General features: G+C 40.1%; 1 protein-coding gene and 1 non-coding gene across 2 annotated transcripts; both read left to right on the top strand.

The window, feature by feature from the left end:
• Nucleotides 1–207: 207 nt before the first annotated feature.
• On the top strand, nt 208–16,437 carry atad2 (ATPase family AAA domain containing 2). The gene is made up of 30 exons (XM_042490569.2): nt 208–590; nt 1,767–1,921; nt 2,357–2,412; nt 2,559–2,724; nt 2,918–3,005; nt 3,124–3,205; nt 3,426–3,605; nt 4,313–4,433; nt 4,738–4,752; nt 5,451–5,552; nt 5,989–6,097; nt 6,449–6,564; nt 6,972–7,146; nt 7,448–7,536; nt 7,854–8,013; nt 8,324–8,414; nt 8,755–8,932; nt 9,040–9,176; nt 9,294–9,426; nt 9,760–9,946; nt 10,626–10,811; nt 10,931–11,066; nt 11,687–11,883; nt 12,088–12,247; nt 12,960–13,082; nt 13,398–13,568; nt 13,652–14,395; nt 14,588–14,724; nt 15,387–15,515; nt 16,228–16,437. Exons 1-30 carry the CDS (start codon nt 393–395, stop codon nt 16,258–16,260), a joined length of 4,554 nt encoding a protein of 1,517 aa, XP_042346503.2. The 5' UTR covers nt 208–392; the 3' UTR covers nt 16,261–16,437.
• LOC121946388 (small nucleolar RNA SNORA5) lies at nt 10,098–10,232 on the top strand. Its single transcript, XR_006106012.2, has one exon. It is a non-coding gene; the product is annotated as a small nucleolar RNA SNORA5 (small nucleolar RNA).
• Nucleotides 16,438–16,443: the final 6 nt, after the last annotated feature.

The following is a 16,443-nucleotide window of genomic DNA, read 5'->3' as shown; positions in this document are numbered from 1 at the left end:
TTCCGTATTTTTACGTATCCCTCCGCCAATATTATCTTTAATTAAATACCACGACCGATGTAATGACTATAACAGTGAGTATTATAATGGGCTGTGTCGTCGATGTGAAAAAATGGCTTAAGTGTAAGATTTTTTTATAATTCGACTTCATTTACAGTTTTGTCAAGAGATCTATTTTTCCGAGCGGTCGTTCTTAGGCACTTCCCTCATCACCTCTGATGACGTTTATGGCGCCAGAAATCAAGGGTTTAGTGAGGTTGTGTTTGTCAGCTGGTGGATATATACCGTTATCTGTGCTATGTTGGCGGCAACGTTAACGTTAGCATTTTAAGGCAGAATACCGGCCGTTTACTCGTCGTTTCGTGCTAGTATATGGTCGGCTTGGAATCAAAATGGTGATACTACGCAGCAGCAGCGGTGCCGGCGCGGAGCCGATGGCAACAACTCCGAAGAGGAGGTCAATGGAGTTGGAAACAAGCTCCGAGTTTCTGTCGCTGCTTCCCGCGTCGCAGAAAAAGTCCGCCCGGCAGACTCGGTCCTCCCGGGCCCTGGATGACAGCTTCAGCAGCTCTGAAAACAACATAGTGAATGTGAGTGTATACACCCAGACAGCTGAATAGATAACAAGATAACCTTTTATTTGGTGTATAAATTATCTATGAACACAACTTTGCTGTGCTAGTTTCGCTAGCGTGCTAAGCTAACTAGCCACTGAAGCAGCTTGTCACTAAGCTAACAGTGCTGTCAAATTATCTGAAGAGGGACTCGATGTCCATCATAACATTTTACCGAAACTCGCATGTCTAGTGGACATTAGTCGATCTGTATGTAACTGCCGTTTACACACTACAGTTAAAATTATATGGTTGCATTTCAATGGTAATGTTTTGCTTTTGTGCAAGTGTCATGGCTATATGACGATACTGAATGTTACTAGACCAAGTTGTCAAGTATATACGTCCCAGCTGTCACATATTAACTGTCTAGCAAAGTGTTGTGTTTTTGTATGTATGTATGTTTTCTGATGTTCATTGGTTCATTGCATAGAGGGGGTGGGGTCTCTGTTCATTCATTGTTTCATTATCGCAGTCATTCATTAAATTTTATCTCAGAGTTATCGTAGACTAACATTAACTTCATAACAGAAACCAAATCATCAGATTTGCTTTATACTAAGTAAGTTTAGGTAAGTTAACCTAAATGTTCACAAAGGCACTATTTTACAAAACTGAAGGTCTGCCGTCTGTGAGATTAACCTCAGTTTAAAAGCTTCTAGTCAATACATGCATGCTTGACATGTCTGTGAAGTCCTGAGAGTGAACTGGTCTTGCCTTTATGATCTAATATCTAATCCATAAACAAGACACCCTTTGAGGAACATAATAAGCATTTCAATAAAATGCCTGCAGAGACAGTGGTCAGCAGCAGCACCCATAGAGCAGACAGTGGTTAAGTGACTGAAGACCACCAAGATATTGTCACTTCTGCTGCTATGGGAAGCAAGCCTAGTTTTCTAATTGTAAGACAGTCTCTGCAACCCAGCAGACTGTTCTTGAAAGTCATAACAAATTCTTATTTTTTCATAGAAGAAAAAATCATTTTAAAGGAATAATCTACATATATTCTATAAAGAAACATTCATGTAAAGTTCATTAAATAATCTTCATCCCAGACTATGATGAATTTTAATTCCTTATTAAATCAAGCAGACACTTATTCCTGTCATATATGCTGTAAATGTTAAACTTGTATTCTGACTGTACCAGGGACATGCTGATATGAAGCAGGATGAGGGAGATGGTCCCCTACACTCTCCAAGGACCCGGGGAAAGAGAGTGAAACTAGAGGTCTCGTTTGCTGACATGGAACCAAAGACCAGCTCCCCTGTGACCGAAGACAACTCTACAGGAGGATGCCTCAGGTAATAGTGGCACACTTTCTTTGATATTATTGGTACATTTTAACAAGCTACTCTTTAATGTGTATGAGTAGTTTTTGTATTGTCACTCTTTTAAATTCAGTGCGCTCAACCTACCTTTGCGAGCAAATCACAGGTTTTTTACCCAGTGTGACAAAATGTGTGTAAAAACAATTTATGGTTGAGAACATTTTTGATTTTGTACTTTGGCTGATAGCCGCATGGCCTATATTTTATACAGAGGCATTGTTAGAAGATTGATATGGCAAGCAAGAAATGATTTGCGCATCAAATCAGGTTAGGGGTATTTAGTATTTTTGCAAAATTTGTGTGTTAAAACTATGCACAATTTAAAACTATGCACAGTTTTAACACTCAGATAATGAGTATATACATCAGGAATTCATTTCTGATTTTATGCGTCCTCCCTCTGTTCAGGAAATCCTCCAGGCTGCAGAGAGAAGGAAAGGCATCCAGTGGCAAGCAGCAAGCAGGTTCAGTACACTACTGTGTCTTTTTTTTTACAGAGAGCACTGGGGTGCTTAAATTATATAGCACACAAAGTATGTTTGGCTGCATTTAGTTTTCAGAGGGGTCTGTGCTGTTAGCAGGCTAACAAAAGCTGTTTCTGTTGTCACAGATGTTCCAGATGAGGTGGAGGGTTCATCTACCCCCAAGAGAAGCAGCTTCAATCTACGAAGCCGAGAGGAGGAGGAGGATCGTTCAGTGCGACGTAGTTCCCGAATCACCAGATACAAACTGGATTCCCGTAACCAGTCAGTGCTCTATGACCGCCTCATCACCAAGTGAGTTCACCAGCATTCGCTCCAGCTTCTTTTGGCTCCTGCCTCACTGCTTGAGTTCAAAATTAAGCTGATCTATTACCTGAAGTAGTATCTAACTAATGGCATACACAGTAGGTGCAGATGTTTGCCTAATAAGTAATTAGAGTAGAGATACATTTTTAAAAAATGTGATCTTTCTCTCATTGTCCCTCAGCACTGCTGAAGCTGTTCTCCAGAAGATGGACGATATGCAGAAGATGAGACGTAGACAGAGGAGCAGAGATAGGGACAATGAACCAGAGGTAATAACCCACACAGGAAATGTTACTTTTTCGTCGCAAGTTCCCCATTGCTAGTGTTTATGTTGACATCAGGTGATTTTGCAGTGTTATAATGTGTGACCTGTTTTTCTCTGAGCAGCTCGGTGTGTACACAAGGGGCAGGATGACAAGGTCTCTGAGGGCAGATGTGGAGAGTAAAGACACTGAGGAGGAAAACCAAGGTGAGATGGAATAGATGTAATAACACTACAGGTACATAGTAGGGAAATGCTGTATTAAGCAAACTGGTCTGGGTCCATTCCTATCTGGATTTCTGAGTTTTATACACCCGACGGCCTCGTGTTACTACAAACACAGGAGAAACACCTGCACAGTAATTTCTTCATCTTTAAGCTCTGGAAACTGAACTGTTCTGGAAACTGTTTTCCCCCTAATTCACAGGAGGGGATGAGGGTGATGCTGACGAAGAGGAGGAGGAGGATGAAGAAGAAGAGGAGGAGGAAGATGATGACGATGAAGATGATGATGATGAGGACGGCGAGGATGAGGAAGAAGATAATCAGAGGCGTTATGACTTCCGACAACGAAAAACTGTGGTTCGCTACCAGGCCCCGCAGGATGGTACAGCGTTTGTTCAGCTTGATCATATTGTTTAAATGGCAGATAAAATGCCCGTATATATGAAAAACCTGAAACACTTCAAAATACCAGTAGGTGACTCAATGAAAATGTAATAAATTTGCACCAGGGCCTTCTTTTAGTTAGTCTTGTAGTGTTTGCCAGTATTACAACAGTTTCAATTACTTTACTGAAGGCCCTAAGGGATAGTTTGGATTTTTTTTAAAGTGGAGTTGTATGGTCAGAATGCCCTCATTTTGAGAAGCAGGCAGGAGTACTGCAATGGAAGCTGAGCAATTTACTGCTGTGGACAGAGGCAGCAACAAAACTTAATTTAGTCAACTAAAATAATCAATATAAGTTTAAATGTATGCTATATTTAGCTTTACCTTGCCACCAAACAGGCCTTTCTGCAGGGAACTGAAGCCGTTATCTATTGCTGTCTTCAAAGTGACCAGACTCCATTGACAAAAACAGTAGTTTTACCTCACATAACACAGGAGTTGCTGGTCTACCACTCCCTTGATCAGTTAGTTTGTTTTATTGTGTTTAAATCTGAACTAACCCTTTGAAATACTCCTATTTGGCAGGTGGGAATACTCTTTTATACACACCCACACAGAAACAGGATGATTCTGTTGAATTTTTAAAACAGACTGTTAGCATTATTACAATCGACAGAATGATGAGGTATGTTATTGTATTCCTAGAACCCAGAGAGCCCAGGAAACGCAGCATTTACTTCAAGGACCACTCGTCTCCTACCAGACGCAGGTTTAGATTCAGCTCCACGGCCCCGAGGAGCCCCTACAACAGGAGAAGAACCAGCAGGTTAGTATGACGGCTCAGACACCAGCCACCATCTGCCATTGAAAGATAAAACGTCTGCTGTCAAGGGATCTGTTTCCTTAATAACACTTTATGTTCTGAATAACACCTCTTGAAATACTGTCAGAAGTTACTCATCAGTCAGAAAAAGTCATCTGACTATTAGAGTGGAGGACCAAAACAGAACCACATCCTTGTGGGTCATAAAGCTGTCTCTGATAGCCATTAGTATTATCATTGCATGTGAAATCAATCCCAAAATTCCTCTTTTTCCTCTTTTTTGTGATTCTCTTCATCCCACCCTCAGGAGTAGTTCTGAGAGGTAAGACCCTCACTACTTGTCTGTAAACTGTGTTGGTGTTTATCGTTAGACTGTAGTTTGTTTTTGGAGTGGTGTCTGTCTTTGCTAGCACTGTGGTTGTTGGTCAGTGTGGCACATTTGGGTGACACTATAGTTATGAGATAGTAAACCAAATTCACCAGAACCTCATTATTGTTTTAGCATCGTTTAACTTTGCAATAAAGAAGGATGTGTTGTATGAAATCTTAGTTTCTATTAGCCAGTATTTTGTGTATTTTACTTATTTGAGTATTATGTGTAATTATCACCCTGAGCCTTTAAGGCAAATTCTATAAGTCAAGCCCTCTTTGTGTGTTGTTAAGGCTGTGTGTCAGTCAGTTTTCCTGCACAGTGATGGTGACATGTGAAGTGTTTGTAGTTGTTGCACATAATGCACAATCAAATACAGCCTTCCATCCTCTTATGAAAAACTGTATTGCTAATTATTGGGTGGTAAAGGTATATGTTTGTTTGTGTTGGTCTTTGTTAAAGTTAGTTTTTAACACTAACATCTTCAGTCACCAGCTTTTATTCTTTTTTTGCTGAGGGCAGTAGTTTAAAATAAAAATCAAAATAAAAATAAACAGCTTAAAGTGGTTGGGGTTATTTGATGTAGATATAATCTGATAATGATACAGATAGGAAGAGAGATCATGTTCTTGCTTTTTGTGGTTTTGCAGAAGGAGGCACGCCATCCACAGTAGTGACTCCACTTCGTCATCTTCAGATGATGAGAAATTCCAGAGACGGAGAAGTAAGAACAGGAGCAGACCAGTCAACAGGTGAGAGCATCAGCAGCTGTCACATAGTGCAGGTACAGCAGTGCTCTTCAAACTAAGTGGAACACAAAGGTGGGTGATGGAACGATAAAGAATGTCTGTAATACTACTACTAATTACATTAACAAATTTACAGTTTTCAACCAAAAGGATTAACTGTCACTTTTTATTAATTTAAGGTGGGAAGCATGGGGAATAAATCATACTTGATTAATCTGTGACCTCTGGGGTCACTTAGTAATGGGATTTCATACATTTCCACTACCCATCACCTTGCCATTTAGTGATGAATTTGTATAATAATTTATATGAATAGAGTAGGACTATTGCCTTAATGTGTTTAATACAGTATCTGTTTTGCTGTAAAAAAATAATAAAATAAAAAAATCTTTCATATTGTAGCAAAGTGTTTTTATTATTGTTTTTTTTTAATACGTAGATGCCTGCCTATGAATCTTGTGAAAGAAGACCTGCTGGGGATCCACAAGGACAGGATGAAGATTGGAGCCAGCCTCGCTGACGTGGACCCTATGCAGATTGACAGAACGGTAAGATAATAGATGCAAACACAGAGATGCCCGAAATAGTCTGATAAATAATGTGTTGACATGATGATAAAAATTATTGTATTGGCTCGAATGCAGCACTGTAAGGTTCTTCTTAAAAAATAACAAGGTTAGCAGGTATAATATATTTTGCATATTTGAAATGAATGATCCCATTCAAATAAAAATACAGTCGACTTACTGAGGAGAATAACAAAATCCTGTATTCCTGCTAATACATCACTGATGAATGAAACACTGGACAGTGTGCAGGTCAGAGACGGATGAAACATTGATAAGGCAGTAATAGTATTGTGACCAAACAATTAAAACATAACCCTATTTGTCGTCCAGGTGCGCTTTGAAAGCATCGGTGGTTTGAGCAGACACATCTCAGCGCTCAAGGAGATGGTGGTCTTCCCTCTCCTCTACCCAGAGGTCTTTGAGAGGTTCAAGATACAACCTCCCAGGTAAACAGTGTGTTTGTTGCGATGATAAAATGTGATGATGTGGTTTAGCATTCATTTTACAGTCTGTGACTCAATATGTAATTTACTGCAAGTGTTATGTTAAGAAAAACCCACAAAGAACAAGCTCATGCTGTCGTCTTTTGCTCGACAAAGATGTAAAAAAAAATGTGACGAAAGTTGTGGTTTTCTGTTGTATTAGTGGAGAGAGCTTTGTCATCATATCTGGGTCACACCAACACCTTGGTCAAAACCTTTCAGACCTTTCTCTGTTTTACATGGTTTCTTTTTCTTAACTCCTCGTCCCTTCAGTTTTTCTTCTACCACTGCTTTGGCTGAATTATAATTGTAATCAAACTCTAATAAAATCTCTATTAATGGTCTTTTGTCATACTTTTTCCTGTCTCTAGGGGCTGTCTATTTTACGGTCCTCCGGGCACAGGGAAAACCCTGGTAGCCAGAGCGCTAGCCAATGAGTGCAGTCAGGGCGAAAGAAAGGTGTCTTTCTTTATGAGGAAAGGAGCTGACTGCCTCAGTAAGTGGGTTGGAGAATCTGAGAGACAGCTAAGACTGCTTTTTGACCAGGTAAACCAAACTCCTCATCAATGCACAGCATACTTTTTGAGATGGATGGAGATTTGTCAGAGAGAGGATTTTTTTTTTTTTTGTTTTTATTAATGCAAGGATGATTGGTTCCTGTTGTCAGAAAAAGACAAATCCATCAAAAAAGAATATAAGAAAACATCTGTTTAAAAGCTAACTCACTCACTATTTTAACACATTAACCTGGAGATAAGCAGTATCTAAGTAAATTCATGCACACTGTCAAATATCAGGCTTAAACATAATACAATCTGCAACTGAATTCTCATTGAATTTATTTCAGGCATACCAGATGCGCCCATCCATCATTTTCTTCGATGAGATCGATGGTTTGGCTCCAGTCAGGTCCAGCCGTCAGGACCAGATCCATAGGTGAGCAGCACCCTGTTCTGATGTTATACAAAACGTGTGATGATTATACTGAGATTGGTGAGTCTGTAATGTACAAGTGTTGTCACAATACCAAAACTAAGACTTTGATACAATAAACAACTAAATATCTTGATACAGATACTAAAACGATACCATGGTGAAAACCTAAAACAGTGTTGACTAAATGTGTGACTCTGATATTGCAGTCACTGCAGTCCAGCATAACTAATTTGCCTTAGAGCACTGCAGTTATATTCTCTTGCTGGAAAAATAATGTTGACCAGTTAGAAAACGTAATCTTTTTTCTGTCTCCATAGTTCCATTGTGTCGACCCTGTTGGCTCTTATGGACGGATTAGATGGTAGAGGAGAGGTCGTTGTGATAGGGGCTACAAACAGACTGGACTCCATCGACCCAGCACTGAGAAGACCAGGGCGCTTCGACAGAGAGTTCCTCTTCGGCCTGCCAGACAGAGAGGTGAGACACTGTAGATGTAGTCTAATGCCTAACAGAGATTCAAAAGTAAAAAAGAGCGGGAGAAACTGGACATGTGAAATGAACAAACAGGCGCCCCATGTAGAGGCTGAATCCTTGCTCCAGCGGCCGCACATCTGACTCTGACCTGCAGCCCTCTGTTGCATGTCATCCCCTCTCTCTCTCTCCCGTTCATACTTAACCTGTCCTATCTAAAATAAAGGCAAAAGCCAAAAAAATCATCTTAACAAAATAAACATTTTACAAATATTTGATGTTAACTGAAATGCTGTGATCTTCTTTTATATTGCAGGCAAGAAAGGACATTCTGAAAATCCACACCAGACAGTGGACTCCACCTCCATCTGACACTTTTCTGGAAGAATTGGCAGATAAATGTGTCGGTATGTTTGTGTATGATGGTGCAAAAACATATTGATCCAACAGTTTGAAAAATACACAGTAGACAATTCCTCAGTACAAATACGTACTATTGCATTAGATGAAAATTGTCAATACTGTATAACGTGTTTTACAATATCAGAGAAAGCAATTTTTGTACAAGTGCACCATCTACTGAAGATGATACTGGTTTGAGCCCTGGAAAAAAAACTTTTATCACAGAACAAAAACTATTGTTTATCTCCGGTTAGACAATTTACACAGAAGAAACAGCACAGAGTTTGCACACCTACAATTACAGATTTTACATTGATTGTCTACAATCTGTCTTCTTCTCTTCAGGTTATTGTGGAGCAGATATCAAGGCAGTGTGTTCAGAGGCTGCCTTGTGTGCGCTGCGGCGTCGCTACCCACAAATCTACTCCTCATCACAGAAACTTGTGCTTGATGTCAACTCCATCGCTATCACAAACAAAGACTTTATGTCAGCCATGTCAAAGATGGTTCCTGCTGCTCAGAGGTATTACCAAAGTGACTTTGTCATAGTTTTTTTTTCAAGTGCTGTCTTTTTCAAGTGTAAAGTTGTCATAGCTCTGAAGTAAATATGATGTTGATTGTGATTCTTAGGGCAATAGTGTCACCAGCGAAAGCCCTGATACCTGCCATTCGTCCTCTGCTGAGCGCCACCCTGCAGAACATCCTCCACACAGTCAGCAGATTGTTCCCACATGCTGAACAGGGCTTAAAGAGGAAGAGAGAACAAGGTGCGGTCTTGCTTCCGAAGAATTACAGAAGACCACACCTAGATTAATTGTTTGTTTGCCAACCCCTCGGGGCATCTGGAGTAACTGCTAAAATGTGTGTTTGTGTGTTACTTCTAGATGCGGCCTGTGGTTTGTCTGAAGATGATCTGATATTCAGTGAGGATGAGGACTCCGAAGTCTGCTCCAGTGGACAGACCTCTCACTCCCAACTCAGACCACCTGCTGTAACAGGACTCCTCAACCTCAGCAGGTCAGTTAGCCCTTATCAAAAAGGAATGTAATTGGTCTCCTCATTCTGTCAGATTATGACTGCCTTAGTGTTGGTTAGCATACTTTATCAACCAAAATGTTTGTAGTTCTATATGTGGGAAACACTGCTGATGTATTTTAGTTTTACTTTTCCATCATGTAGTCTTAAGACTTTCAGTTTGTCTTTTGTTCCCTTTGCTTTACTTCAGAAGTGCTGTAAGCTGTGGGGTGTCCTGATGGCCCATATCCTTAATGAAAATCTTCTCTGCAAATTAATGAGCCCTTTCCTACCACTTCACCCATCTCAGTGTCTCTGTCATCTATCTGTGTGTAGGAGTGTGCTGAGCCACCCGACCTCCTACCGTCCCAGGCTGCTGTTAGAGGGTAGACCAGGTTCGGGTCAGAGCTCCCACCTGGCTCCCGCTGTCCTCCACGCTCTGGAGAAATTCACTGTGTACACACTGGACATGGCTGTGCTGTTTGGAGCCAGTGCAACTGCACCCGAAGAGACTTGTGCTCAGGTAAATAGACACCAGTACGCAAAATGAAACACTGGTAATTTTTTATTATTTGTGCACATATTTAGTAACATTTAACACTTTTTGAGATGTCTTCTGGTTGGGTCCTTCACATTTCAACAGACTCTAGAGATCTAAAGATGGTCTTTACTCCTGCAGCTTTGTCAAATTCAGTGTGTTCTTTAAAGTGGACTTCACTGGCCAAAATGGCTGCTAAAGTGACTGTAGTTCATGGGCCCCACCTCCTTACATCATGGGCAGTGGGGATAAATATGTACTACAGACAAATATTCATGAATGAGCCACTGCGTTACCAAAAGTGATATCTGGAATTTGCCTGTTTTTTATGAACAGCAGTCAAAACACAAAAAATTATTGAATTTACATTGATGTAAAATGCAGTTAATTGAATGGTTTTTTTTTTCTTTTTTACTTTCTGACTTTAATCATAATTAATTATCAAAATGGTTATTCACACCAGTCGACTAACTGTTTCCACATTAGCTTAATGCAACTGTACAGTTTCCTTAACTTTCTAATGTTCCCATCATACCTTTGATTTATGCATTTAACCTTCATCATCCTGTCATATTGATATTCATCAGCTGTATCTGTACATTTACATCAAGTTTTTGATAATATCCATACCATTTATTATGGTTTTATGTCATATGTTTTGCAGATCTTTGTTGAAGCAAAGCGGACCTCTCCCAGTATCCTCTACATTCCTCATATTGGACAGTGGTGGGAAACAGTGGGTCCAGCCTTGAGAGCCACATTCCTCAGCCTGCTCAGCTCCATCCCTGCCTTCTCCCCTATACTGCTTCTGGCTACCTGCAACCTGCAGTATGACCAACTCAGTATGGAGGTAGGGAGAGAGGAGCGACGCCCTGTTGACTTGTTTTTGTTGTATATAAAATGATTCTCTGACAGGCAAAAACCTTATCATCAAGTGTTCTCCACCTCTCACGTTACTCACGTTCTCAGGTGCAGGAGTTGTTCCGGATCGAGTATGGAGAGGTTTTCCACATTCAGGTCCCTACCAGCAGAGAAAGAAGGCACTTCTTTGAGGATCTAATTCTCAATCAGGCTGCCAAGGCCCCTGCTTCAAAAAAGAAAGCTGGTGAGAAATAGATATGTGCGGTTACAATATACAGATGTAAGCTTGGTCCCGCTTAAACTCAGGGCTAGCATAACATTGTTCAGGGTTTAAAGTGTATATAAAACAAAAGAAGCACACGAAAATTACACTACATGTTAACAAATTATGCAACAAACAAGACATCAACATAAGGGACAACATCGATTCAAAGCAAACATGCATTCAAACTGCTCTATGACAGTCAAAAGGGACTTAAATTGATGTAGAGGCGTTGGCTTATCTAATTTTTAAAGCTTCTGCAGATGGTTTCACTTGTGTGGAGTGTAGTATGTAAGAGCCAGTTTCCCAAGATCCCAAGTATTTACTTTATTGATTTGAAGATCATCTGCATCACTTTAATGATCGTCTACGTCACATAGCACTTGGTTTGGAAACACAGCTGAGTAGGTGTGACATTTAATTGAAATGCAGTGCACCCATTATACCTGTTATGGTGAAGCAATTGGTGTGGGTAACTTATCAAAAGGATGTCTGCACACTAAAAGTCAATCTGATATTAATGTTGTGTAGTGATGTTAGTTAAATTCACTTCTCACTGTATGCTTCCTTCTATCAACCTTCCACTTTTTTTCTCTCTTAAGTGCTCAATGCATTGGAGGTGCTTCCTGTCGCCCCCCCACCTCCCCCACGTCAACTGACAGAAGAGGAGATCCAAAGATTAGAGGAGCAGGAGGAAGATACCCTCAGGGAGCTCCGCCTTTTCCTGCGTGATGTTACCAACCGTCTGTCCCAAGATAAACGCTTCAAGGCTTTTACAAAACCTGTGGATTTAGAAGAGGTAGCTGTTCCTTTATATATCTCATATTCCCTCATATAGCCATACTTGAAGCTGACTCTGTTGGCTTAACTGAGAAAAATATCTGTACTCTAACAGGGTTATTGTTGCACTGTTCTCCATTATTCATCATTCTTTTCAGCGTTTACTTTGATCCCTTCTCACCACTGTTGTAATTACAGCAGCCTCTTTGTCTCTGTGTCTAAGGTGCCAGATTATGCTGAGGTGATCAAGAAGCCTATGGACTTGTCAACCGTTCTCTCAAAGATTGACCTCCATAAGTATGCGACGGTTAAAGAGTTTCTCCAAGACGTAGATCTCATCTGGCAGAATGCTCTGGAATACAACCCAGACAGGGACCCATCAGGTATATACAGTGATCAGTATAAAACATACTTGCCATCCTCGAAGAAAACCATATACCGTATTAAGGGAATACTTCACCCACAAAATTACCATTTATGTATCAGTTAGCCGTGCGATGTTACCTTGAAATTGTGAAGAAAACTTGTTTTTCTTGCATTACTCTACAGAAAACAGCGAACATATTGGTTTATTAAAGGGGGACCCGGTTAACAACACCAAAACTAGATGAAAGCATCATCTCACACAACTTGTGCTGTGTAAACCAAGTTTCATTTATTCAGTTGAATGTTCAGCGCTTCTCCAAACATGCATTTTCACCAAAAAAAACTCAGTATTTGAGTCTGACTTTTTTTTAATATTTCAGTTAAGTTACAAACAGTAATGTTTAAATGAAAAATGATTGTGTTTGGGAAGTACTGAGCATACGACTGGATAAATGAGACTTGTTTTGATATAATTTTGCTGATATTAACTGTGGACCCCAGTCAAAAATCAAAATATTAGTTTACCATTTCAATTGGTGGCATGCAAGAAATTGTTTTTAAAAAATAATAATAATAAATTCAAGGTAACACATCATGACTAATTAATTTACAAATTGGCATTTTGTGGGTTAATTATTCCTTTAATACTTACAGTAACCCATTATTGTAATGCAACAGTTAGACATATAAGTTGCATTTTAACTCATCAAGTTTGTGCGTTTTCTCCAGACCGTCAGATCCGCCACAGAGCGTGTGCACTGAAGGACACTGTCCATGCTATCATCAGAGATGAACTGGATGAAGATTTTGAGAAGATTTGTGTGGAGATCAAAGCATCACGCAGCAGAAGAGGTGAGTACTGTGTGTATTTGTGTACATACATATAGCTAGAAGGCCTGAGGGCTGACTTTACTCTAGAGACTAATTAGTGGTTAATTTTGAAAACTTTATATGAAGTAGCCTGCACCAGGTTTATGCTTTTAATTTGATATTACTATATTTATTCCAGATGCCCTGTTTTGTTAACAAAGTTACTCCACTTCTCACAGAAATATTTGCATCCACTTAAACCAGACCTTCAGTTTCAGAATGAATAGGGTTTCACAAAGTAGTAGAATGACAAAAAAAACATTGTGTCTTTTTTTTTTTTTGTTTTGACTACCTCAGATTGCTCCACTGCCCGGTTTGCTCCGTCTTTCTACCACGTCCTTCCCAAACAGTCCAAATCGCCTGCTGAGGCCAAGATCACTGATATGATCCCACAAAGAGAGCCAGCTGGACCCACTGCCATAGTCACTCCCAATACCAGTGCCACTGCTGTTACACCTAAAAACACAGGTAAAGACTACTATAGATAACAAAATAATGAAACGATATACCTAAAAACACTTTAACAATAAAATTATCTTTTGTTTCTCCAGCCCAGAAGAAGAAAAAGCGGAAGAGTCGCTGGGCCTCTGGCTTGTATGCAAAGAAAAAGCCATCCTCCTCTCCTCACACGTCCAGAGATGACACACATTTGGGGTCTGATGAGGAGGAGGAAGATGGGGACGATGAGGAGGAGGTTGTGAGGGCAGGAGGAGCAGAGTGTGATGAGGGGACTGGGGGAGAGGAGGATCAGGTGATGTTTGATGTTGAGTCAGTGCCTGCACCAGTTCAGGAAGGTAGTATTGAGCCCACTGCAGAGGAGCATGACGGTCAGGAAGGAGGAGAGAAGAGTGAAGCTGCTAAAGATGAGGATATCCTGTGTGAGACAGAGAAACCAGAAAATAATGAGCAGACACAAAACGAAAAAGAAATGGTGGATAAAGCTGTCACAGATCAACCAGAACCGTTAGAGGAAAACACAAAGTTGACAAAGGCAGAAAATGAGAACAGTGAAACCATTTCAGTGAACACTAACAAGGACAGTCACACTGAGACAGAAGGAGACACCCAGGGGCAGTCCAACACAGCAGAGAGTGGTGAAACTAATTGCCAAAAGCGGACAGAAACTAAGACTGAAAAATGTCAAACTGTAACTCAGGCAGATGACATGAACAACAAGGTAGTAGTAAAGGAGGCAGAACAGAGCAGCCCTGCTGAACCCATGGAGGTGGAAGCAACAGACACTTCAACCACAGATGTCTCTGCAGCTGTCAGAGGAGAGGAGGACACTGGTGCAGGTATATTAACACTGCCTTACACTAAGAGCTTTAAGTGAAAAAGTGTAGAGACAACATAACAAATGCAGACTTTTAATTCACAAAATCCCTAGTGAAAAAAAAAGTGTAGTGTTTTTAAGAGACGTCAGTATGTCAGCAGACTGTCATGAATTATAGGCATCCAAACACTTTGGGCACATTTCTTTGTTTTAGAGCGGAGCGTGAGGCGTATAACTCGGGCTCTAAAGAACGCTGTGCAGCAGCAGCAGCAGATGGTCGATGTGGACAAAGCTCTACAGATCCTGGAGCAGGAAACTCCTCTACTGGTGGTGGACAGAGACAAATTAAAGGTTTGTGGGATACTGTGGTGTTCGGTCTTTTTATAGTTACTGCTCGGATGGGTTTTCTGCATCTTGACTTCAATCATGGAAGCCCTAATACACAGATGACAAAACTACTTTGTAAGGATGCATGATATTGGATGTTTTGCCACTATTCAACATGCCGATATATAACAGCTCATTTCGCCGATAGCGATATCAATATATCCACTTTTTTCACATAACTTTAGTGATCATCAAGTCTCTTCTATAGTGGAATAAACATCATGTTATACATACTCTTATCATGATGGCCCACCAGCAGATGGAGACATAAAATACAATGCTTTTCAATGTATGTAATATTCACTGATTATGCAAAATAAGAAAAATACTTCCCTTAGGGTTGATGTTTTGCACATTTTCACTTTGTCAATTAAAAACGAAATCGATTTGTGATATTGGCAGAAATCGGCATGTTGGCGGATTCTGATATTTAATTTTCAAAGCCAATATCTGCCAATACCTGTGACGTGCTGATTTTATCATGCGCCCCTACTCCTTTGTGTTGCCCTCCCCTTCCCCTGTACTCTTGGGATTTTTCTCCACAGGACGTCATTTGGCTTGATAACTAAAATTTTAAATTTGCTTATTATTCCTCATTCTCTTTCCTTTCTTCCCCATTTCTTCAGGAGCTGCTGGAAAGAGTAGTGACCAAGACTGAAGGCTACGAGGTCTATAAGCTGGAGAAACTCTATGCTCTGCTCTGCCAGAGCATCTATAGACACAGACGAGACTACAACAAAACGTCACTAATACAGGTTAGTATCGGCCTGCACTCAGGCGCAGACTGGTCACTGTGCAGTTCAGAAATGTTCCTGGTTAGCCGGTCTTCCCAGCATCATATACCCTTGTTAACACCTTCTTTTGATAACCATTTGCAGTCACATGTTTATACTTCTGCTTAGTTCAGCAAGTCCTTTGTTAGCTCTCCCTGTGGGTGACCAGGTGCTCATGGGCACAGTGTTGGCTACCTCTGATAAGGCTTATAATATTTGATAGCCATTCCAGCAATAAAAATGATCTGTTAAATAATTTATTACTAGTTTTAATGTTTTACCTATTAGTCTCACACCAACAGTACAAATTAACAGATTACGTTTCTTTATGAATGATTGGTTGAACCAAAAATATGTTTAATTATTTTGCATTTGGTTTATCGAACTGGGGCCCGGGCTGCTTTTTGTTGCCAGTCTGCTCCTGACTACTGATGATGTTGTCTTCTTTACTAGAGATATTCTGACTTGTCATAGCAATAAAAGCAAAGGTGAAACTGAAAACCTTAACAAAGGCTAAGCTGGTAAAAAAAAAAAAAGCGTTGCCTTTGAGCCCAACAGAAGTGACCAGCTACAATGTGTTATTCAACATTAATACAATTATTTGCTATTATGAACATACAATGGATGGTTATTTTTTACGTAAAGCACTTTAATGTTTCTAATGTATTGTCATTTCCTGTTCTCGTTTGATTAGGAGTTGGAGCAAGAGATTGAAGACTTCTGTTGACTTTTCTACTGGAAGAATATGATTTTTTAAGTTAAATTATCATACTCATCCTTTGAGATATGTGAATATACATTGGTGCTATTTTCATAGAAATCTACAGGCACCCGTTTTTGTGCATTAGCTAAATCTTTGTATTACTGCTTTTGTTTATATTTAATTAAATAACTTTCCTGTAAATGTTTT

Source organism: Plectropomus leopardus, chromosome 11 (assembly GCF_026936395.1).
Source record: "Plectropomus leopardus strain MGB_pleo_1.0 chromosome 11, ASM2693639v1, whole genome shotgun sequence".
NCBI lineage: Eukaryota > Metazoa > Chordata > Actinopteri > Perciformes > Serranidae > Plectropomus > Plectropomus leopardus.
The sequence above is the reverse complement of the archived record's forward strand: the minus strand, read 5'-3'. Positions and strand labels throughout refer to the sequence as shown.

Coding starts and splice junctions, on each gene's coding strand:
- atad2 (XM_042490569.2), top strand. CDS start 393: ATGGTGATACTACGCAGCAGCAGCGGTGCCGGCGCGGAGCCGATGGCA. Junction 12,248..12,959: donor CCCAGACAGGGACCCATCAG/GTATATACAGTG, acceptor CGTTTTCTCCAG/ACCGTCAGATCCGCCACAGA. Junction 13,083..13,397: donor AGCATCACGCAGCAGAAGAG/GTGAGTACTGTG, acceptor TGACTACCTCAG/ATTGCTCCACTGCCCGGTTT.